A 23326-nucleotide genomic window follows, 5' to 3' on the forward strand; every position below is an offset into this window, starting at 1 on the left:
TAGCGAGGATTCTGCCTGTTTATAAGGCTGGAAACAGGCTAGACATTGGCAACTACTGTCCGATATGCATAACTTGTACGGCTTGCAAAATCTTAGAACATATAATTTGTAAACAGTTAGTAGACTATCTTTAAAACAATAACATTTTTTACAGCAAACAACATGGTTTTCGAAGGCGTCTGTCAACTGTCGCGCAATTATTTGAAACCATGCACAGTTTTGCAGAGGCCCTTAATTGTCTTGAACAAGTTGATGTCATCGCTCTGGATTTATGAAAGGCATTCGATAGGGTTAGCCATACCAAGCTAATTGAAAAGCTTTATTATAGGTATAACGTAAATTCAAAAATTATTAAATGGATTCAGGCTTGCTTACACAATAGACAACAGTTTCTTGAAATATATGGCGAGTGCTCCTCTTTCCTTCTTGTATTATCAGGTGTACCTCAGGAGTCGGTTTTGGGTTCAATTGTGTTCCCACTGTATATTAATGATATCGCAACTGATGTACATCCTATGATTGAAGTGCGGTTGTTTGCCGATGACTGCCTCTTGTATTGCCGCGTTAAGAGTGCTTCTGATCAAGAACAACTAAATGATGCTACGTGGTGTGAAAAATGGCATATGCAAATCAATTTTGATAAATCTGTTTGCATGACAGTTACGAATAAGAAAACTCCATTGATGTTTTCGTACGCTGTAAATAATAACGTAATTAAGCGTTCCACAAATCTGAAATATCTTGGCTTAAAAATCACCAGTAACTTCAACTGGAACGAAGACATCGAAAACCTGGGGATCAGCCAAGCGGAAGCTTGGCTTGTTACGGCGTAAATTAAGAGATGCTGCTCCAGACATTAAACTTAAGGCATACACTACTATCGTTAGACTAAATTTAGAGTATGCTTGTATAATTTGGGACCCTCATCAACAATACATAATAGATAACTTAGAGCGCATTCAGCGAATGGTGGTTAGGTTTATTTTTGCTGATTACGAAACCTCCATGTTAGTCAGGGCTGGTCTGACTACGTTGGCTGTGCGCAGGAAAATCGCACGCCTTAAATGTTTATATCAACTCCATAACAATAAGCTGAACCTGAATTCCAGTTTGCATTTGAAGCCTCCTGGAAGGGTTTCACCGCGAACTAATCACAATTACACTCTAATGCCTGATGTGCCAGACTTGATGTCTTTAAGCACTCTTTCATTGTCAAGATAATTGTTGAGTGGAATAACTTGAATTCGTGTGTATTTACGAGCAATAACTTGGTTGACTCTTTTTAAGAAAATTTGAAGGCGTTCTCTGCGTGAACTTTTAGGCTTTGTATTCCCACCCTGTAACAGCCCGGCAAGGCTCACAGTATTCGAAATAAAATAAAATAGAAAACATTACCGCTGGCTCTGTCAAGGTGGTTCAGTGACTATGTCAATGGGTTACTGAGAACGATTACGTGTGTTCTAAACACGCCGCGGGGTACGTAGTTTCAGGTGAGCGTTAAGAAACCTCAGGTAGTCATAAGAACCTCCTCCACAGCCCCCCCTGCCCCCCCCCGCTTCCTGCTAAGCACGTGTTGTTCTAGGACGTTAAGGCAAATAGTTTTGCATTTGATCACGGTTTCTGTAAGTCTGGATTCCTTTTTCGTTTTACAACTGGTCCCTAGTTCTACAACCATCCCTACTTTAACAGTATACAACGGCCATTAGATTCTTTTCACGTACGAAGTCTAGAACTATCGGTGCTGGTTGCTGTGTGGAGTTCAAGTTGTGACATTACTATTCTGACTTGCAGGATTATGGGGTTCAAATCGACAAAGCGCGATGACCGTGTGTTTGGGTTCTTACGCTCTTAATGCGCGTTACTTGAACGACTTGCGTTGCGCCCAGCCCACTATTCTCTGTAAATGTGGGCCATGGCATGCCGGTTCCAAGCCGTAGCTAATACTGTCCAGAAACGCTGAGGCAGTGTTGCGCACATTTCATGTACAACAATACGTTCGCGCGTTCAACTGATATGCTCGAAAACATAGAGCAATCTAAGAAACGAGTGCGTAAACAGCTCTTTTCACAGAAGAAAAAGCAGAGTCGACGATATGTCTCGGTTCGTCATTATCTTCCTTACGCCGTACAGACTAGTCGAGCACATTGTTTGTTCACAGCAGACAGCACTGAACTTCTCGCTTACTCTCAGTGGGTGTACATTTAGGTTCGAGTGTGATTCGAGTGCCGTTGCAGCCTACCATAAGCGCTGCAAGAAAAATCCCGAACGTGAAGGGGCACGAAAGTGCAGTTAGGACACCACTACAAACTGTTTTGCAGGGAAACAATTTGTCTTCTCCGTGGCTCGAATTCACAAACATGCTGGTACCTACAAGGCACTCGAAGTAACAAATGCCCCAAAATAGCGATGGTCAGCCAAATAAATGGGTGACCATGCCGACCACTGACGAATGTTTGTCAACGGCGAAAATCTCCGTGTCTCGGCAAGATAGTCGTTGGCCTAACAGAGGCTGAAGGTGTGCTATTCAATAAGCTAGTCAAGGCTGCAAAATATCGCAAATACGTGGCCCGATAGGATAAGTCAAATATGCATAAAAATTAGTTGCAGTGTCGCGCGAACTGCAAAGCAGTTACAACGATAACTATTATTATTATTACATCACCTAAGGCCCGCAATGTTTCGCGCATTTATCACTTCCTGCAAACATTCACGCTAATATCGTGAGTAGCCCACTTTCAATAACAGCTTGTGCTTTCTCTTCCTAATTATCTTTATTTCACTCATTGTCAGTTATATCGCTTAACTTACTTTACATAGGTGCTGTTTTAGTACTAAATTGTGCACCATAACGTGCAATGCTAGCTAGCACTGCTTTGTGTAACAGTGCTGCTTTGAAGCTTGTGCATCGTGGGCGTAATGGAGCTAGAGAGAAAGAGAGAGGAAGGGCAGGGGGATTAACCAGAAGCAAATTTCCGGTTTGCTACCCTGCACAGAGTTTAGCGAAAAAACGAGTTGGATAAAACAGAGGACCAACATGATGTTGATGCAAAGGTCAAGAATGAGCAGGCGCTTCTATGGCGCTTTTCGTGCGCGTTCCTTCGCAGAGATGAGTCTCATTACCTCACTTGTCTCTCTGCGCCACTTGCAAGAGTCATTCGTTCATTACAATAAATACCATACAAGAAAATGAAAGAAAAGAAGCTGTCATGTTTGCAGAGTTCATCAAAGCGTCTACTTTTGCAAATATGGGTCCCAGGTTCAACACTATAGTCTGAATATTCCGTTTAATTCAACCTTTTCATTCTATATTTTTCTTTTTGACGACGCGATTCATGGTTGTGATACTCGTGGCCTTCGAGAGTGGTAGAGGGCTGCCGCTACACCGTAGTAGCCACTGTGAAGTACTCGTCGCATCTGTCGCTGCAAAGTTAGATATTGTATACGATAAAACTATCACAGTACTTGCGCTCTTCTCTAGAGCAGGGACTCTTTCAAGTATAAGTTATAAGTTTAAAACGTTCGAAACAAATAAACGGCGTGTTCTTCTTTAGCGACAAAGGTTTTGAAGCATCTGAAATATTTATATGAGAGTCAAGGTAAGGAAAGAAGGGAAATTCCGAATGCTAGCGGTTGAAGCAAGTACTCCTTCCAAAGCGCTTGTCAGACATTTGCCGACCACAACATGCCCCTTCGGCGACAGCTCGTCGGAAAATGAATCCGCCGAGGAATTTCAGCTTTGCTCTGTTCACATTGGTTTCTGAGAGCGCAGAGCTGACAGGCAACGCTTATCTGGTTACACAAGACGATCCTAAGCAGCCTAGATGTCTTTCACCTCCTCGTTGGCAGCACAATATCTCCTTGTGTCCTAGGGCGATCGTTGTGCATGCCGACTCCACTGCAATATCAGGTTTATACCTTGCGTCGGATGCAACCAAATTGCGGGTTTGACGAAGTTTCGAGATCCTTTTTAAGCTTTATATAGCTGGCTTTATTTTTCGAAGGAAAGTAGGAATCCCATAAGCCACTCAGCGAATGACTTCACGTTTGTGGCTGTTTTGAGACAGTCAGGCAATTTCTTGCCACAGGTTTATCCCGATGTGAATGTCGCGAGCAAGCGAGCGATTTTCTAAGCGCCCTCGAACACCACTGTGGAAGTATGAACTTGGAAGACATGTAGTGGGGCTTACAAGTGCAAAAAACTTTTGCGTGAGCAGAAAATTTTTTCTTTGTGCAGGTTCTAAAAGAAGTACCTGGCGCGCTTTATGGACACTTAACGTATGCTTGGCATCCCACTACGCTACTAACAATAAAAACCATCCACAAAGAAGATGGCGATTTGTACTGATGAAAAGCGAGCCAAAAAGAGGCGCCTCGGGCTAGAGGTAACGTTTCCACGAGGAAGCTTGTCTGGACAAGTCTCCTTGTGAAATCTTGTTGCACGTTTGTCGACATTTGTCAACGCTTTCCAACGCTTTGTCAGCGTTTCAACAGGGAGACTTGTCTGGCAAGCACCCTAGACAAGAGAGAGTGAAAGCAAGGAGATGAAAGGCAGGAGGGGTCAACCAGACGAGCATGCATTTGCTACCCTACACAGGTTATATGGAAAGAGAAGGAAATAGAAAGAGGAAAACAGGTGAAGAGTGAAGACTTCGTACACGCGGGACGAGGCATAGGAGGGCTGGAAACGGTCACTCAAGGCCGGTGCACTTCAAGAACTGCATTAATGAACGAATAGATATTTTTTTTTGCGCCGGCGACCAAAATGTCGAAACGTTAGCTGCAGCCTGAGACTTCCATTCAATGTTGCCACCTTTTCTTACGGTCGTGTCACTAAACGGGTAAAACAATGGAATCGCTAAATGTTTGCTAAATTTTTCTTCGAAGTCGCGAAAGTAGTCGATAAAATTGTCAAGACAGTTTCAAACAATGTAGGTGGCTTCGGATCACTATAATATAAGCTAAAATGGCATACCGCATCTGCTGAAGCCTTTCATGTTGTGCTAATATCCGAGCAGGTGAATAAACAGTAATTTTACCGACAGGGTGCAGATGACATTTACTATACTATATTTAAAAAATAAACAAAATAACAAGGAATGATCACCGCTGAAATCGTGAGTTTACTTGACACTTAGGATAAAAAATTCATCACAGTTCCAAAGAACACGGGTCATCTGGTTTCCCTATAGCAGCAAGACGCACTTGGTCCACGTTATGCCTGCAATATGCTTCGTTTACGGCGCTCGTCAAAGGAGAATTGAATTGTGCGACTCGATTTTGTTTACGTTGACAACACGGCAGTGACAACAACATGACCTTTACAACCCTCAAACACTACGTTAGCACATCCGGATCCACCTGAAGGTTCCGCGCAATATTGATTTGTTGGAAAGGTGAGAGAAACGTAGATGGTGTGTTTAGGTTGCGTGAACGAGGGCAACCACTTTGATTTTTTCGCCTTTCTGTAATTGGTTTGTCCTATTGTTCATCTGCTGCGTTCTAAACTGCACCACAACACTTACTGCAGTAAGCTTTCAAAATTTATTTTAGTGTTACGATCTCGAACGTCAAGTAATAAAGCGTACTTAATGAAACTACAGCATCCGCAGTGTTAGGACTGAGTCTAATAAATTTTACACAGAACTAAGAAAAAAGAGCGTTTTGTAAGCACAATGAGTTTGCGACGATGCCAATTAACCGTATCGTATAACCGCCGAGAGTTGAGACAACCGTTGCTTTCATCATGATCACAAAGCGCGCTCATGGTACATTCAATTTCGAGGAACATTTTTAGCTTCTAAATTATAAAGCGCATTCTGGAAAGTCAATGTCGAAGCAACTTCCCTAACTTCAAAGTCGCTAAAATATTGCAAATAGTTCTATGGCATCGCCAAAAATAAACGCCGGCGGTTAGAGACAAAAAATGATTGCCGCTGAACACACCAAAAGGTCGCTAAATATAGCGAGAACGATTGCTAAAATGGCAACACTGCTTGTCATTGTCTATCCACTTATGATCACTTCCAAGTTGCCATCTTCCTGCGAACCATTGTCACTTAACGCTTGTCCAAGCGTTCACGGTTGTGAGAAATAAAGACCACAACGGATAAACGCTGTATGCATAATCTCAAGAAAGTATTCGCGAGGTGCGTAAGAGCGAGCGCACTGATTTCGTTAAACAAAGAGAAATCAACGTGTCGCCAAGGGATCAGACCCGACAACAATCTCTGGTCGTGCTCTTATCAACCACACAAGGTCCCTTTTGCACATGTTACACGTCGGGGTGCGTTAATTTCGCGCATCGCCTTCACTAGTAAACACGTGCACCAAGCGTTTCGTGGCAGACTTGCGGACATTGCAGTTAAACACTTGAGCTCATATTTTTAGAATTCCCGAATATCAGCTCTTCTCGCTTTGTGCCGCTGAGCAAGTTTAAGCAGCGCTGTCTTGCTAGAACTGCGTTCAGTGATTTCTTCTTTTCGAAAGGTTGTCTTTGTGTCCTGTCATCTTGCTTTTTTCTTTCATATTTACTTACCTCCTTCCTATCTTCTACTTCTATTTCTATCCACGCCTTCCTAAAGAGCAGGCAGGCGTTGTGTCCCTCTGGTGGCAGTTGGCAGGCCGATCTCCCCTTTTGCCCTCTCTGTCGATATAATATACGTGCTTGTATATCAAATAATAGTTGTTATACAAAAATCAAGCGAGTTTGCGCTTGTTTCGCCACGCTTTCTCGAGCGCTCTTATTTGTTCAACTCATCCCTCCTGCCATGCATTGTAACGAAGTGCCTAAACGTGATCGTCCGTGCTCGGTGCCTCGCAGGGCGTCAAAAGTGCCGCGAGCTGTGGCACAGCGACGAAGCAGAAAAGGGCTTCAACCTCTACTTGGACTCGGTGCTCCTGGTACTGCCTCTGCTCATCATGATAGTTGTGTACGCCATCATCACGCGCACGCTGTGCGTCGGCATACGCCTGGAGAACCGATCGGTCGCACTAGGTGGGTTCATTATATATAGAGACAAATCACTTGCAACACAGTCTTGCTGTTTCTTTCTTCCTTTCTTTGTCTTCTTGGCCTGTCTGCTTTTTTGTTTGTTTCTTTGTTTGTCTGTTTGTTTGTCCATCCTCAGGATTTGCTGAGTACAGAGGGCAGGGCATATTACGAAGCGATAATTAAAATGAAACAGCTGACACAATACTAAAATGAAACAATCGACAAATTTGTACAAAAATTGCAGATGGGACGAAGCCACTGAAGATACCAAAAGAAAAAACAAGCGTCGCAGTACAAACGCGAGACCGATAGGAAAACACACAAACCCGCCAGGCACAAATTAAAGAACACATTGAAAGGAAGTTATACGTGTTATTAAAGACCTCTTGAAATGTGATGTATCCATGACAGCACTACCTGGTTTTTGGGAGCTGACTGCATTCAGGGGTAGTTATAGGTAAAAATGCATCTTGATAGGTTATACTTCTACAACGGGAACATCGACACCTCCTAGGTGGTCAATTCTAGACGATATGAAACTAAGAATCTGAATCGTTAGAATACGTCCTACGTGCTTCCACGCCCTAACCTGTCGGCTTAGAGCCGTACATTTCAATCCCGGAAGCGGGGGGCACTAAACGTGACATCCTTTACTTTTAAGCAGTTAGTGTTTGTGATAGGAATATCGGCTCCCGTTAATGACGCTGCAATCACATCGCTCAGCTAGGTCCTCTGCTATCTGCTTATATTTTCTCCTACAAAGCCATAATTTCCGAACGGTTATTTCGTTCCCTAGACACATTTTTCTAACACACCTGGGCACTTATTCACAAAACAGTTCTCAAGAAAATGCGCCACTTAATCGTGGCAGTGGACGCGAGAATTACAGAAGCTGAGGGCGAGCGTATTCACAAAACTTCTGCTTACGACCTTATACTTATGATTCGCCATAGCCGTTGGGATCATCTTGATGCCACAGCAATCGCTAAAAAACGAGTGGCGGAGCCTCAACGACGAACACTTAGAAAACGCGCTCACGTGCGAGAAGCTTAATGAACCCGAACCTCGATCCCTCCGGTCTAGGCATTTTTGATGCCAAATGCACTAGGGCGTTCCTTTGTACCAACTGTTTGACATCAGCCGGCCGCCTTCCCTAGTGTGTCAAACATCACGAAGGGCGTGGAATCCGCTTTTTCCATATAGTTCTGACGTAGGAAAAATCTTTGCGATGACGGGCCACGCTCCCCCCGTCGCTGTAGCAACACTGAGCGTGGAGCCGTGTGGTAGGCGCTGTGGGCTGCGCCGCCACGCCACTCTCTACGCAACGCTGCTTTGCTTCCCGAATTAGTTTAATCACTGCGGAAGTGCAATTGCCCTCCTCTCTCGTTCGGCTAGAGTTTGCCAATAGGATGTTTCCTCTTAAATGATGCAATTGTCCGAATCCTGCATTGTTCAGTGGTGCATGTGTGGAAAGCTTTCGAAATGCGCGCAGACAATGGGAACGAAGAACCAGAGATTGCGGGACAAGTTCTTTTACTTTGTTATTTTTGCGGGAACCTTTTTTTGGCCTGCGCGGTGCTTTCGTATCACTAGCGCATACCGCATAAAACGGGTATGTTACAATACCTACCTTCGGTGCACTTTGTATCTCGGATCCCTCGTCTTATCTCCCTCCATTTGTAGTTCTACATTCACTGAATCCCAGCCCATGCCATGTCAGAGCTACCTGACCTGTCATGCACAAGCGTGCCTCCTAGATCCTTTTCTTCAATTATTATTATTATTATTATTATTATTATTATTATTATTATTGTTATTATTATTATTATCATTATTATTGCTTTTTTGTGCTGGTGAGTCGGTGAGAGTGCTTTCTCAACAGTTCAACCAGAGCCGCCGACAGTACATTTCGTATTCTACGACTCCCCGTGTGTGCATCCGTGTGTCGTATAGGTGACGAAAGATTGCGAAGCGCTGAGACGCCGTAAAACTGAAACGGTTGCGTTAGAGATCCCTTTATTGGGAAACTCAAGAGCCTTTTGACAAAATTCACTTCTGCCAAATATGCAAAGAGCCGCCGTAGCCTATGCTAACTGCTTTGTGAACAAGAGTCCTAAGCCGGGAAAATGACCAATTCTATTTTCATGTAGTTTGTTTATTCGCTTTTTCAGTGTTCAGTGCGGCGCCTCACCCACGTTATCGCCGATATCAGTCGGTCGCGTTCGGTGATTGATGAGAAAAGAATAAAATCTAGCGAAAAAGTTCCGTACATTGCACCGGACCCGGTAAACTTATTCACAAATCACTTGGCGAGATGGATCGGTTCGTAAAAAACAAGCGTTGGCTTACGGTGGCAGTGAATTTATTAGCAGCAAAGGCGACCCACCCCTCACGAAAGAGCATCACGAAAGAGACGTTCTGTGAATTCGGCCTGTTAATTTGCAGCATCACGATAACACAGAGTGCGTAGTGAGCAAGTTATATAGTTGATAGATTCAGAGGTTTAGACGAAAGGGTGAGTTTAGGAGATGTGCAGGCACACTGTCGGTTTCAGCGACCGACGACAGTCGTAGTCCTTGGTGTGTGGGAGAGGCAGTTATTCTGAGTAAAATTAAACAGGGATGTTGGTAACGGCGGTGCAAGTGACATGAGCAGAAAGAATAATTACGATTGTAAAAGTTGGGGTCATTTTAGATCGTCGTTAGAACCGTGCCCTATCGTCAACTGACGTCGCTTCCAGTTAACTAAATTAAAAAGGGGATTTTCCCTGTAGCTGGCTCGCGTCACTGCGGCGCCATGGTCGGACAAACATATCACACACTGAGCAGCATGAGGGTGGCTTTGTCACAGAAAGACCAAAATAATGGCGGACACATTTCTTCGCGTAGGTTGCGTCTAACCTTGACGAGTTCTATATTTGTGATTTATTAAAATGAACAAACACTCTTGTCAGAATGTTCTTTCTAGTAACCCTTAAATCAACAATCTACACACGTCTCTGTAGCCCAATGTCTGTGTGACGTCATCCTGTTGCTGAGTGCAAGGTCGCAGGTTTGATACGCAATGGCGCAAAAGAAAGAGAGAAAAACGCTCGTGTACATGATTTCGGTGCACATCCAAGGCAGGTTCGCACCACGGACCGAATCGCGATTCACACCATCACTCGACCATGACCATGGATGAGCGGCACCGACTCACGGCAGCTTCGCACAACTTAGTCTTGCCGCAGCCTGACTACTCACGTGGCTATTAAGTGCATCAGAACCACGTAACGCTTGCTTGTCGGGCGAATACGCATAAATAACCCCAAGCGCGGTCCACTATACAACGTCTCTTATGGACAACTGGCTTTGAAACAGAAAAGTGCGAAATCTATTTTTATAACCACCAACACTGATCTTTCTCATCCTCAGGCATCCCGATGAAGTCGGCCGCGCGCGAAAACGACAACGGGAGCAGCGCCTGCAGCGACTCGGCGACGCCCACGGGACGGGAGGAAGCTTCCTTCGCGATGACCACGGCGTCCACCAACAAAGGTTCAAAGTTTAGTCGCTCAGCCAATGGCGTCCGCTGCCAGACACTGCTGGTCCGTGGCTGCAACCCCGAGAGAGCGCAGGCGTCCATGGTGCGCGTCATCCACATGCTGTTCGTGGTCGTGGTCGAGTTCTTCGTCTGCTGGACGCCCCTCTATGTCGTGCACACGTGGTCCTTGTACGACCCGGACACTGTCTACGACTGGCTCGGTTCGGCGGGCGTCAGCGTCGTGCACCTGCTGGCCTACGCTTCATCATGCTCGAACCCCATCACCTACTGCTTCATGCACCAGAAGTTCCGCCAAGGTTTCCTGACCGCTGTCGGCTGCCGCCGAGGAATACGGGGACGCTGTAGCGCCGCGGAGTCCTGCTTTGCACGCCAGTCGTCGGTCCGCGGCGCCAACTACGCATCCGGCACCACGCTCGTCTACCAGGACACAAAAAATAAAGGTACGTGCCCGCGGGCAGGTGGAAGGGAGTCGGACAGAGCGGGGTTCCCGAGGAACAAATGTAGGAGTAATATGAGGAACGACGTCTCTCTTCATGCGAGGCATAGTGGCGGCTTTCTGGCCGCAGCGTGGCAGTGTCTACGCGAACTCCCTCACTCATGCAAACAGCGCCGCACATTAAGCCTACTGACTCCAAACTATATAAACACAGCTTGAAGGAGGAACGTCTCTAGAGCCAACACGTTTCAACAAGCGGAGTTTGTCGGGACAGTTGATACCATGACGATGCAAAGTCCACTTGTTGAAACCTTGGCTCGAAACACATCTCTCGTTCTACTATTGTTCATAAATATAAGTTTCCACCTTCCTGTTAAGTTCTCTCTAATTTGTACTCCAGCATATACCCAATAAATTAAAATTTGATCCAGGTACCCCAACCGGCAGTCATTGTGGGGTGGGCTATACAGGGAATTATCTACGTCCTCCTATTTCAAAAACATCTCATACATTCAGTCTAGTGCAGTACCTCATCATGAATATCTCCTTCAGCTCAGGCAGCGAGATCTTTCGACATAACTGACCACGCTCCATTTCGTCTTCTTTTTCCCTGCTATTTCCAGTCCCGAATGGCCGTGGTGCGGACTTCGTTTGAGTGCGCAACGACTTTTGCCTGGACTTTTCCAATGAGAGGAGACATCACCTTGCTGATGACAGTACGTGCTCTGGAATGACAAACGACATATGTAACTCGTCCCGCGTTTGCAGCAGAATTTCTGTCGTGTAAAGCGTGGGCTGTGAAGTGGCTCCCCCCCCCCTACTTCCCCAACGTGTTATCCTCATTCATCTACAACACTCTGGGGGGGGGGGGGAGACACGCTATAAGGCCTGTTATCTGGCACTTATCGCTAATGGTATTCTGTGATATACTCTTTTCTGTGAGATATGTGATGTATTCGATTCTCACCATGCTCAGTAGATGTTGTAATGTGTACTCAGTTCTTGATAAATAAATGTATCTGCAGCTGAATCATAATACAAGATGTGTAATGTAGAAAGAACAAGCATGTAGCCAATGCCCAATCAGCTTTTCTTGACCGAATGTGCTCTTTCGTCGTATAAACATTCACGTTCAGGTTTAAGAAGGCTTTGCTCTATAGAGAAAGCCTTAATTTTTCTTTTTTCTTATTCATTCATAGCTTTATAAAAGCACAGCCTGCCACTCATATGTTTATTTAGCAGTATTCGTTGCAGCGTAATGTGAGTCATGCTTCTCGGGCCCTTAAAGCGTTTGGCCGGTTATCTAAGCGACCACATTACACGATAATGACAATGACAGTCATGTTTATTTTCGCATCAGTACAGTGTAATAATACGAAGGAAAAAGCTGTCATTTCGACCGATTGACAAAGTCGCGGGCCCCCGAACTGGTGAGAACAGCAACAACAAACACAACCAGTTTATAACTTTTGAAAAATTATACAAAGAATTACGCAAATAACAAAAGAACGTGCGAATTGTCCGAATACATTACCTCGGCAATCGCCTTTAGCGCTGGCTATTTTGAGGTGCCTACTGCAATTAAAACTGAGCTGTACACATGTAGAAATTTTGTTAGAGTGTTTTAATAGGACGCGATACATTATCTGGCTAGTCATATTAATGTCAAGGTCTCATGCGAAGGTAAATCTGGTGCCTGGGGCAAATTTAACCGGAATGCGTCAATGTTCTCGACACGTAATCAAACGGTGAACGTAGCTTTATTCAAAAGCCGCTCTATAACTCTATTTCTCAACGTATTATCATTTGTCTCAAAAAATAGCTTCATGGGTCGAGTGCGACGCTCACCTTGCCTCTGCTCGAGGAGCATTTATGCTTACCTGTCGAAACCGCACACCGGTAAGCTACTGTTTCCAAAGTACGAGCCAAGCCAAACGATAAAGCCCCATTTTGAAGCACACGTTCTTTGAATATTCCATCATCATCATCATCATCATCGTCATCATCCTGTTTTATGTCCACGGCAGGACGAAAGGCTCTCCCTGCGTTCTCCAATCACCCCTGTCCTGCGCCAACCGATTCCAACTAGCGCCCGCGAATTTCACAATTTCATCGCTCCACCTAGTCTTCTGTCGTCCTCGACTGCGTTTCCCTTCTCTTGGTACCCATTCTGTAACTGTAATGGTCCAACGGTTATCTAACTTACGCATTACATGACCTGCCCAGCTCCATTTCTTTTCTCTTGATGTCAATTAGAATATTGTCTACACCCATTTGCTCTCTTATCGAAATCGCTCTCTTTCTGTCTCTTAACGTTATCCCTAGCAATCTTCGTTCCATCGCTCTTTGCGTTCCTTAACTTGTTCTCAAGCTTCTTTGTCAGTCTCGAAGTCTCTGCCCCATATATCAGCACTGGTAAAATGCACTGATGGTACACCTTCCTTTTCAATGATAATGGCGCTGGCAATGTCTGCCATATGCGATCCATCCCATTTTTATTATTTTGTGAATTTCTTTCACATGATCAGGGCTCCCTGTGATTAATTGACCTGGGTAAACGTGCTCCTTCACAGACTCTAGAGGCCGACTGGTGATCGTGAACTCTTGTTTCTTTGCCCGGTTATTCATCATTATCTTTGTCTTCTGCATATTAATCTTCAATCCTACTCTTACACTCTCTCTGTTAAGGTCCTCAATCATTTCTTGTAACTCGTCTGCATTGTTGCTGAATAGAACAATGTCATCGGCAAACTGAAGGTTGCTGAGATATTCGCCGTCGATCTTTACTCCTAAGCCTTCCCAGTTTAATAGCTTGAATAATTCTTCAAGCACGCAGTGAATAACATTGGAGAGATTGTGTCTCCCTGTCTGACCTTTTTCTTTATAGGTATCTCCCTGCTTTTCTTGTGTAGAATTCAGGCAGCTGTAGAACCTCTGTAGATATTTTCCAAGGTATTTAGGTAAGCGTTCTTTACTCCTTGATTACGTAATGCCGCTATGACTGTTGGTATCTCTATTGAATCAAATGCCTTTTCGTAATCTATGAAAGCCATATAGAGAGCCTTAATATATTTTGCGGATTTCTCGATAACCTGGTTAATGACATGGATGTGATCCACTGTAGAGTATCCTTTCCTGAAGCCAGCCTGTTGCCTTGGTTGATTAAAGTCCAGTGTGGCCCTTATTCTATTGGACAATATTTTGGTAAATATTTTATATAATACTGGGTGTAAGCTAATCGGTCTACACTTTTTCAATTCTTTAACGTCTCCCTTTTTGTGGATTAGTATAATATTTGTATTCTTCCAGTTTTCTGGAACCCTTGCAGTCGATAGGCACTTCGTATAAAGAGCCGTCAGTTTTCCAAATATTATGTCTCCTCCATCTTTGATTAAGTCGGCTGTTATTCCATCTTCTCCTGCAGCTCCTCCTCGTTTCATGTCTCGCAAGGCCCTTCTGTCCTCATCGCTAGTTATAGGAGGAGTTTCTGTATCCTGTTCATTACTGTTTTTGATTGAGGTATCCTGATTCCTCTGGGTACTGTACAGGTCAGTATAGAATTCTTCCGCTACTTCTACTATATCTTCTAGATTGCTTATGATGTTACCCTGCTTATCTTTTAGTGCATACATCTTGTTTTGTACTATGCCAAGTTTCTTTCTCGCTAATTTCAGGCTGCGTCTATTTTTACGGCTGGTTCATTCTTTCTCACGTTATATTTTTGAATATCACTTATTTTCGCCTTGGTAATCAGTTTTGACAGTTCCGCGAATTCTCTCTTATCTCTTGAGTTGGACACTTTCATTTTTGTCCTTTCTTTATTATGTCCTTTTTTTTTACTTGGGAGAGCTTGCCTACAGGTTGCCTTGGTGCTTTGCCTCCCACATCATTTGCTGCCCCTGAAGCCAGCCTTCTTGCGGTCTCATTCATTACCTCTATGTCATCATCATCATCATCATCATCATCATCATCATCATCATATCTCTGTTCTAAGGCTGCATATTTGTTTGCAAGAACCAGCCTAAATTTGTCTGCTTTTACCCTTACTGCCTCTAAGTTGACCTGTTTCTTCTTGACCAATTTTCCTCTTTTTCTGTTCAAATTGAGTTGAATCCTAGCCCTCACTAACCTATGATCACTGCACTTTACCCTACCTATCACTTCTACATCCTGCACTATGCTGGGGTCTGCAGAAGGCTGAAGTCAATTTCCGTTCCTGTTTCGCCATTAGGGTTTTTCCAGGTCCACTTTTCGTTGCTACGCTTCCTGAAAAAGGTGTTCATTATTCGAAGCGTATTCCTTTCGGCGAATTATAGCAGCATCTCTCCTCTAGCGTTCCTAGAATCGACGCCGTAGTTGCCAATTGCTTGTTCACCAGCCTGCTTTTTCCCCACTTTTGCATTGAAGTCGCCCATTTCTACAGTATATTGAGTTTGCACTTTTCTCATCGCTAATTCAACATCTTCATAAAACTGATCTACTTCCTCATCATCGTGACTGGATGTTGGAGCGTAGGCTTGTACTATACCTTTAATATATACCTCTTATTAAGTTTGATTATGACTACAGCTACCCTCTAATCAATGCTGTGGAATTCGTCAGTGCTCCCCCTATGTCCTAATGGATTAGGAATCCTACCCCGTATTGCTCCTTATCTAGGAGACCTCTATAGCAGAGGACATGTCCGTTATTCAGCAATGTAAAAGCCTTACCAGTTCTCCTATGCTCACTAAGGCCGATGATATGCCAAACAATGTCTGATAGTTCCTCAAAGAGTCCTGTTAAGCTAGCCTCACTCGAGAGGGTTCGGGTGTTAAACTTTGTAAGGGTCAGTTTCCAGTGGCGGCCTGTCCGGACCCAGATATTCTTAGTAACCTAAGCTGCGTTACAGGTCTACCTGCCGCCTTGGTCTGGTGCTCCGCAGCTGCTGGGGACTGAGGGCCATTGGGTAATTGAGTGAGCCATGTGGGAGGGGGTGGCCGAATACTGCACCAGGGAGGTCAATTCCTGTTCTGCTGAGGGAGTGTCTTGTTGAAGCTTAGTGGGTCTTCCTAATTTGGTTGTACCTGGATTAGTATAGCCCCACTCGCTTTCGGCATTTTTTGCTGGTCACAGGCGTCACTCCAAGCCTGAAGATGTTGTGCTTGAGCCAGTCTTACTTGATTCAGTCTAAGCAAACACATCGCATTTGAAAAAGCAGATCAATTCGAGGTGCCACGTGACAAAGCTGGCGCGAGCCTTAATAATAAGCGAACGCATGTCCAGTGCACTGATTTCTGAGACGGTGACGGACCGCCGAATTATTGAAGTTTGACACCCGCGCATCTGCAGCACTTTAGCAACGAGTGCTGTTTCGCGTTACCGTGGAATCAAAAGCGGCGTTCGGCACAGTTCGTAACAGTAAGTGCGCTTCACGGCAAAACAAGCCATCATTGAAGCGGTGGTGAAGGGTTGGCCACTCTTAGAAACTAAACCCCGTTAGCATGCTGAAATGCTCACAGGTATCCGAATCCATTATGAACGCCTGCCGGCTAAACCTTCTTCAATAGCTATATGTAATTATAAAGGGAAAATCAGACATCCACCCGTTTCGTAGCAATTGCTACAAAGTACAATGTATGATTGAAAAAAATAGGACACTGTATTCAGACAAATGTGGCCGCTGCTACAAGACGGGGGATGAGTTTACCTAAATATAGGGTTGTTGGAAGATAATTGCGAATCAAATCGCACCCAATTTCGGAAAAAACAAGCTTCGAATACAAACAGAAATGCCAAATTCTCTTAATTATATATGATAAAGTACGGTAAAAAGCATGGATGGTAAATACAAAAACAAGGAATCTTTCTTTTTTCATTCAATGGAGTCAGTGTCATTGTGAAGTTGGTTCGAGTGCACAGCTTGCCGGTTAGCGGGAAGTGTAACTGATACCACTGCAGTTCTCTGTTGGCTTTTCAAGGTCATGCTGTATATTCAACAATATTCAGTTATTTGAAGCAAGTGAATGGCCAACTCCGAAACGAATGCCTTACTATCCCGGAATACTCCATTCAAAGTAGAAATTTCGAATATTTATAAACAACTGTCTATTATTCATGTGCGCGGTGGATTTCAACTGCGCCTCGGAACCCATGTTCACAGAAAAGTTACGTTAGGGAAGTTAGCGAATAAGAACACGCACCAGGCAATCAAGAGAGCGAGCATCTTATTGACAGTGAATGTCCGCGAGTGATGATCAAGACCCATAGTGACAAAAAACAAGAATATCTTAGGCCAGAATGCTTCGCAACCCCAGATTACAGCTAATCGGGATATTCGACTTAGCTAGCGAAGGTGGCCGGCCAATGCCAAACAGCGCTTACTAAAGAAAGACATCTTGAATTCTGCGCCGGTTCTCAGAAACGAAAATCTTTGTGAATTCGGCTGCACTTTTCCTTAGTGAGCACCTAAATGTACACCCGTGAGCAAAAGTATACGGACCACAGCGTCGCCGGAAAAACTGAATTTCTTCGTAATTACCATGCATAAACTGAAGTTCTTCCTGTATAAGTACCTCAGCACTCTCCAAACCCATTTACTTTCTTCCATATTCCTCAGTCATCCTTCATAATAAATTTTACTGCGAGCTTCCCTCACTTCAAAACTAGTTCAGCCCATATCAACTTGCGCAGCTTCATTTGCAGTCTTCCCGTGAGTGCCCAATAGGAAGCGTGCCAGTGACCTTTGGTTCCCGTCGAGTCCTGATTGTACCCCTGATTTAAATCAAACAGCATTTCCAAAAGTAAGCCCTGGAACCATTACACCTTTCCACATACCTCGGAGGACCTCGTACCTATTGTATCCCCATAGCGCTCTGTGCTTCATTATGGCTCCATTTCTCTTCCCCTTTACTGTTATTTTTTTTCCTGTGTTTCCATATATCTATTGCTTTCGTTTATCCATATACCAAGGTATTTATATTCTCTTACTCGAGGTATTTCCTGGCCCTGCATTGCCACTGTCTGTTCACTTTTTCATAGAATACCATAATACCTAATTTTCTAACACTAAATTTCACACCTAAATTCCTGCCTTCCTGTCCACAGATAATAGCCACACATTGCAAATCACTTAGCTTGTTAGCTAGCAACACAATGTCATCCGCATAAAATAAACCTGGAAGCTGCTACTCTACTACTGTACCCTCATGTTTGTATGGGACATTACACCCGATATTACTCACCTCACCATGTACATCCTCACCATGCCCACTGCTGTTTATGATGTACATCCTCACCATGTACATCATAAACAGCAGTGGGCATAAAGGGCATCCCTGCCTCAGTACCTTGTTGATATCGACTCTCTCCTCGCTTCTCATTCCTTCCCATTCAACGCAAACGGTATTTTCTAGGTAAAGCTCTATCAACAGCTGCACACAGTCGTCACCTAAGCCTTCCCCTTCCAGAATATCCCACAAAATGTTGCGGTCTACGTTATCATACGCTCCTGTAATGTCTAAAATGGCCACATATAACGGTCTCCTTTCTACTCTTGATATTTCAATACACCGTATAAGAAAAAAATAAGTTATTATCCAAACACCTACCTATTCAAAAGCCATTCTGAAGTTCTCCGAAAATGTCATTATTCTCTGTCCATGTTTGCAGCTTTAATTTTATTGCCTGCATTGCTAACCTGCATATTACCGATGTAAAGGTCAACGGTCTATACGAGTGAATTCTATCTTTCTCCCCCTTACCTTTACAAATTAAATTCATTCTAATTTGTCGCCGACAGTTTGGTATTCTTCTATATTTTAAAGTTTTATTCACTGTTTTCACCAGAGCTTCCTTACTTTTAGGTCCTTGTTCATTAATCAGCCTAACGGGAACCTCGTCTAGCCCTGTGGCTGGGCGCTTAGGAATTTTCTCTTCGGCTTTCTTCCAGATGAAATTTGTCAGCACCAGCTCCTTTTCCGCCTGGTTCTCTTCATACTATTTTTTCCTCAAATACAACCTCGTCATTGCCTTGGAAAGATTCGGCGGTTATTTTTCGGATGTAATTTATTGCTGCTTCCCCTTCCAGTTTGTTTCCATCTTCGTCTAGGAATACTTCCGGCCCAATAATTTTATGTGGTTCCAAAATATTGTAGGTGCGGCCTTCTTTTTCTCGCGTATTTCTGACAACCAACGTTCACTTTCAGCTTTTATCTTTTCTTGCACCAGTATTTGAACCATATACTTTGTCTCCCGGTATATTTCCCATTTGCTGGCTACTTCATCCTGCGGTAACAGCGCCTGCTTTGCCTGCCTGTACTCTCGGGATGTTTTCTGTCTTTCAGCGATCGCTTCTCGTAGCTCCCTGTTCCACCAGCTTTTCGGTTTCTTTTTTTTCTTTTCAACGAACATATTGTTTCTCTTTTCGTATTTCTGTCGTTATTGTACTTAGAACCTCAATATATTCCCACTCTTTACTTAGTCATTTGCCAAGTTCTTCCTCGACTCTAGTGACTATATGTGTTATTTGTTTAGAGTTCCAATTTGGACTGGCTATTTTGCACTGCTTGTTCTCTATCCCAACTACATATCCCATATTCAATATGATGCGTTTATGGTCACTCCCTGTGCTGCTATACTCTCCCTCATCAATTACCATTTTTCTCAACTTATCATGAATTCCTTCTCTCATAAAAACCTCAGTAAGGAAGAACAGGTTATATGGAGAAAGCTGCAAACGTATACATATAACAGCACATTCTCCATAAAATTCACCCTGAAAGATATGCGGACACATGCCCATGGTGTGGAGCCACGCCAACCTTAGACCACATCTCATGGGCATGCACGGCATATACACAAAAGACAAACACAGAAATTACGGATCATACACAATGGGAGGCGGCGCTGTCCAGCTCACAGGAAGAGGTCCAAAGGGCCATCATCCGACAAGCGAAACGGCGTGCGGAAGCCAGTGGGGCCCTTGTCTAGGGGCTCCAACCATTGAGCGTTTTATTCTTCAATAAAGTTGTTCTACCTATCTTCTCTCATAAGACAGTAATAAATGGTTGATTGCCGGTTTTCCACTTCGCACGTGATCTGCTCTTCACACTCAGGCCCTCTATTCACGATAACGAGGTTATGTTGCTCACAAAGGTCTAGCATTGACTTGCCGTTGTTGTCGGTATATCCATGTAAATCCTGTATGTGGGCATTCATGTCACCTAATAGGATAATTTCCGCATCATTCCCGAAACCCTTAATATCAGCGCTTATACATTCCACTAACTCTTTATTCTTCTTTGTGACATTATTTTCGGTCCACAAATACGTAACGCCCAGCCAAGTTTTTTTCTCACTCATTGTACCTGATAACCAAAGATGCTTTTGACATTTTGAATTTCCCTTTTCTGTTTGGCTCCCTCATAGATGAGCATTCCGACTCCCCCTCCCTTTCCTTCCGATTTAGTTCTGCTGCACCCTTCCCAAACAGAATTCTCAATCACTGGCGGCTCTTCCGAGTCTCTAAGGTGCGTTTCTGTAACCGCATACACCTCTATTTGTTCACACCGTCCAAAAACAGTACCGCCACCTAGTGGACGCGGCCACACAGACGGACCTCAAACAGCAGCTGGAAAACGGGCCATATGGGTTGACGTCACTACAAAGAGCTCCCCTATAGTTGGTGGCGTGTGGATTGACCTCAATCGTCTGAACGCAATGGCAGATTACGGGGGCCTTTTCAAGGAGAAAGAGCCTAGCAAGGGATTTCAGTGTATCATCGTTGTGTATTACAGGCTGCGACCACAAGGCCATCATCACAACACTAACGAAATAAAAGTATTACATCAGCAGTTTGCCATTGTCTAACATCGCTTGTGGTGGGGGTGCTTGTCTAACCTCGTCTAGCGTCACTTGGGGTGGGGTGCTTGTCTAACGTCGGTTGTGCTTCTGTAACATCAGCAACAGCTTCGTTGTACATACGGTTTCACAGTGTGGAATGGAGACAGATTTTTACAGCGAAAGCTTTATATGACTAACCTTCCCGAGTTTTTCGGGGTCCGGCAACAGAAAAAATCATCATGTGGCCCTATCCTGTTGATAGTGAAGAAAGGGTCTAAGCTCAATGGCGCATAACCCTGTGGAAAGGACTTAAAAAATATCGCCGCCAACCGCGCAAACGCGCTAATGCCACAGCTCGCGCGTTCGTCGTCGTCGTCTTCTTCCACAGCTGGCTCCGTTGTTGCTCATCATTCCAGAGTAGAATTCACTTCTCTTCTGTCGTCGTAATTGGGAGGCCGCGTCTACGGGGGTACGAGCCATTGATTAAGGGGGTGTGAGCCATTCAACAGCTGCGTTATCGATAGGGCGGACACGTATAGTTCGTACACCCGAAGAACAACATGCGTACGAGGAGCGCCGGAGGGAACAGCAACGAGAATGTAAATGACGCCGGCGCGAAACTACCACTGACGCAGAACATTCCCGCGATGCTCAACAAAAACGACAATCGTGAGCCCTGGCACCTCCGAACGAGCAACGGTGCCACACTGGCAACACAATGCCGTGACAGAGGTACCGGATGGACAAAGTGAACTATTTCAAAGGTGCGGACACCATGATACCTTCCACGCATCATCGGACGCGCACTGATTTGATTCTAGACAAGGGTGGCGGTCGAACCACCATAAGTCAATCAATAAATCAATTATCATAAAGCAATCGTGACTACTCTGACAAAATAAACATTCTCAATCGAACATGAACCACTTTCTTTACTAAATCATCCATTCAAATACATCAACAATACGGAACCGGTCTCTTGAGACACCTAATACGGCTGCCTTGTGTCAAGGTTAGCTCAAATCGCTGTGTGCGCAGGGCGTTGTCGATGTAGCTGACGCATTTGTAACATACTCTCGACGCTAGAAGAGGAGGAAGATGAGAATGGCGCTAGGTACTAGTGACAATGTGAGGTTACGCTATGAAGGTTCCGCTGTTGAGTTCCACGTCTAAATTTCTACCTTGATAAGTATTGTTTCTCTAATCTACCTTTAGCTCTTTCTGTATCGATCGAACAAGAAACAATTTATAATTTCCTGTTTTTCTTCACGACGCCGTTTCTCCTCCCTCTGCAACAAGGTTTTCGTACTTCCGACTGGTAATCTGGGGTTAGCTTGATCAAAACCAAACGAATTTTGCTTTGTTGCCTGTCAGGCCTGTCAATTGGATAAAAGCCACAGATGTTTTATCACTGCTTTGCATAAGTTCATTGAAGCGTCCGGAAGACTACGCTGCTAAGGGTGCCGACCATATATATGGTTCTAAATTTTTCCCCTTCTAGTGAATGAGTTTATCAAAATGTTGTTATGCTTCGGTTGCATAAGGTTTCATTTCTGATTGCTCGATATTTTCTGCTGTAGTCCTTTGTTGCGTGCACGTTTCATTGCCTCCAGTGTGTTCTATCCCCCTGGTAAGCATGTGCCCGGCGTTGAGGCCACAGTAACAACAAGCACTACAATAAGCGGGTCCAACTTCGCGAAGGCAAACCAGCAATTTTACCCGCTCGATCGAACTATCTTTAACTTGTCCTAAATTTGCCAGACTGTTGCACGGGACACATTCCTATGTGTCCATGTGTCTTGTATCCCTAATAAGAATGTTAAACAAAGTGGCGAGACAGAGCAAAGGCAGGATTACCTCCAATCCAGCAAGTCTTGTTTCCTGACATCACGCGATTGGCGACTATTAGCAAGTACTGCTATATGCCGCTACTGGCTATTCCTTTATGGTCAGATGATTCCTGCAGAAATGATAACGTATTATAACAAATCTGTTAGATGGAGAAAACAAACACCGTAACTAATATTAGAAATTCGGTCGCCAGTAACTCCAATTACGTAACTTCTTAATTTGGCGTGGCAGATAGACGTGGTTCTCCCCGAATATATAGCAAATGTCCTTTTCATCGTAGAAAGCTTGGGTTGTGCTCGGTGCTTTGTATTTGCTGCTAGCTGCAATATCGCTTGCCTCGGGAGGCACAAAAATTGTCTTTAAATATTTAGTGGCTGTGCTTTACACCTTTATTATTGCGAAATTAAGCAGTTCGAAGAGCAGCACACTACTTCACAATTCAGGAGAAAATGCGGTGCTAATATTTTATTAATTTTACCTGTCATTCCTCATTCAGCATTCATGAAATATACATATTCTCACTTGATCGATTATATTCGGACAACCGAGTGTTAGGAAATTTCAGCAAGAGACGACAGACATTCCTTATAAAAACTGAAGTTCGTATTCACGGAAATTTCTCAGGCTAGAATTATTCATAAAATAAAATTCCATTCAATCCTGATTTTGAATATATTATTACA

The 23326-nt window shown here is 44.1% G+C and overlaps 1 protein-coding gene across 1 annotated transcript in view; it reads left to right on the forward strand.

Moving 5' to 3' along the window:
* LOC142578193 (cholecystokinin receptor-like) overlaps window positions 1-23326 on the forward strand; it is a 197846-nt gene that overhangs the window by 172148 nt on the left and 2372 nt on the right. Inside the window, exons 3-4 of the mRNA XM_075687595.1 lie at window positions 6821-6994; window positions 10405-10974. Of these exons, the coding sequence (XP_075543710.1) occupies window positions 6821-6994; window positions 10405-10974 (744 nt within the window). The remainder of the gene's footprint in view (window positions 1-6820; window positions 6995-10404; window positions 10975-23326) is intronic.

Source organism: Dermacentor variabilis, chromosome 4, assembly GCF_050947875.1.
Source record: "Dermacentor variabilis isolate Ectoservices chromosome 4, ASM5094787v1, whole genome shotgun sequence".
Classification (NCBI taxonomy): domain Eukaryota; kingdom Metazoa; phylum Arthropoda; class Arachnida; order Ixodida; family Ixodidae; genus Dermacentor; species Dermacentor variabilis.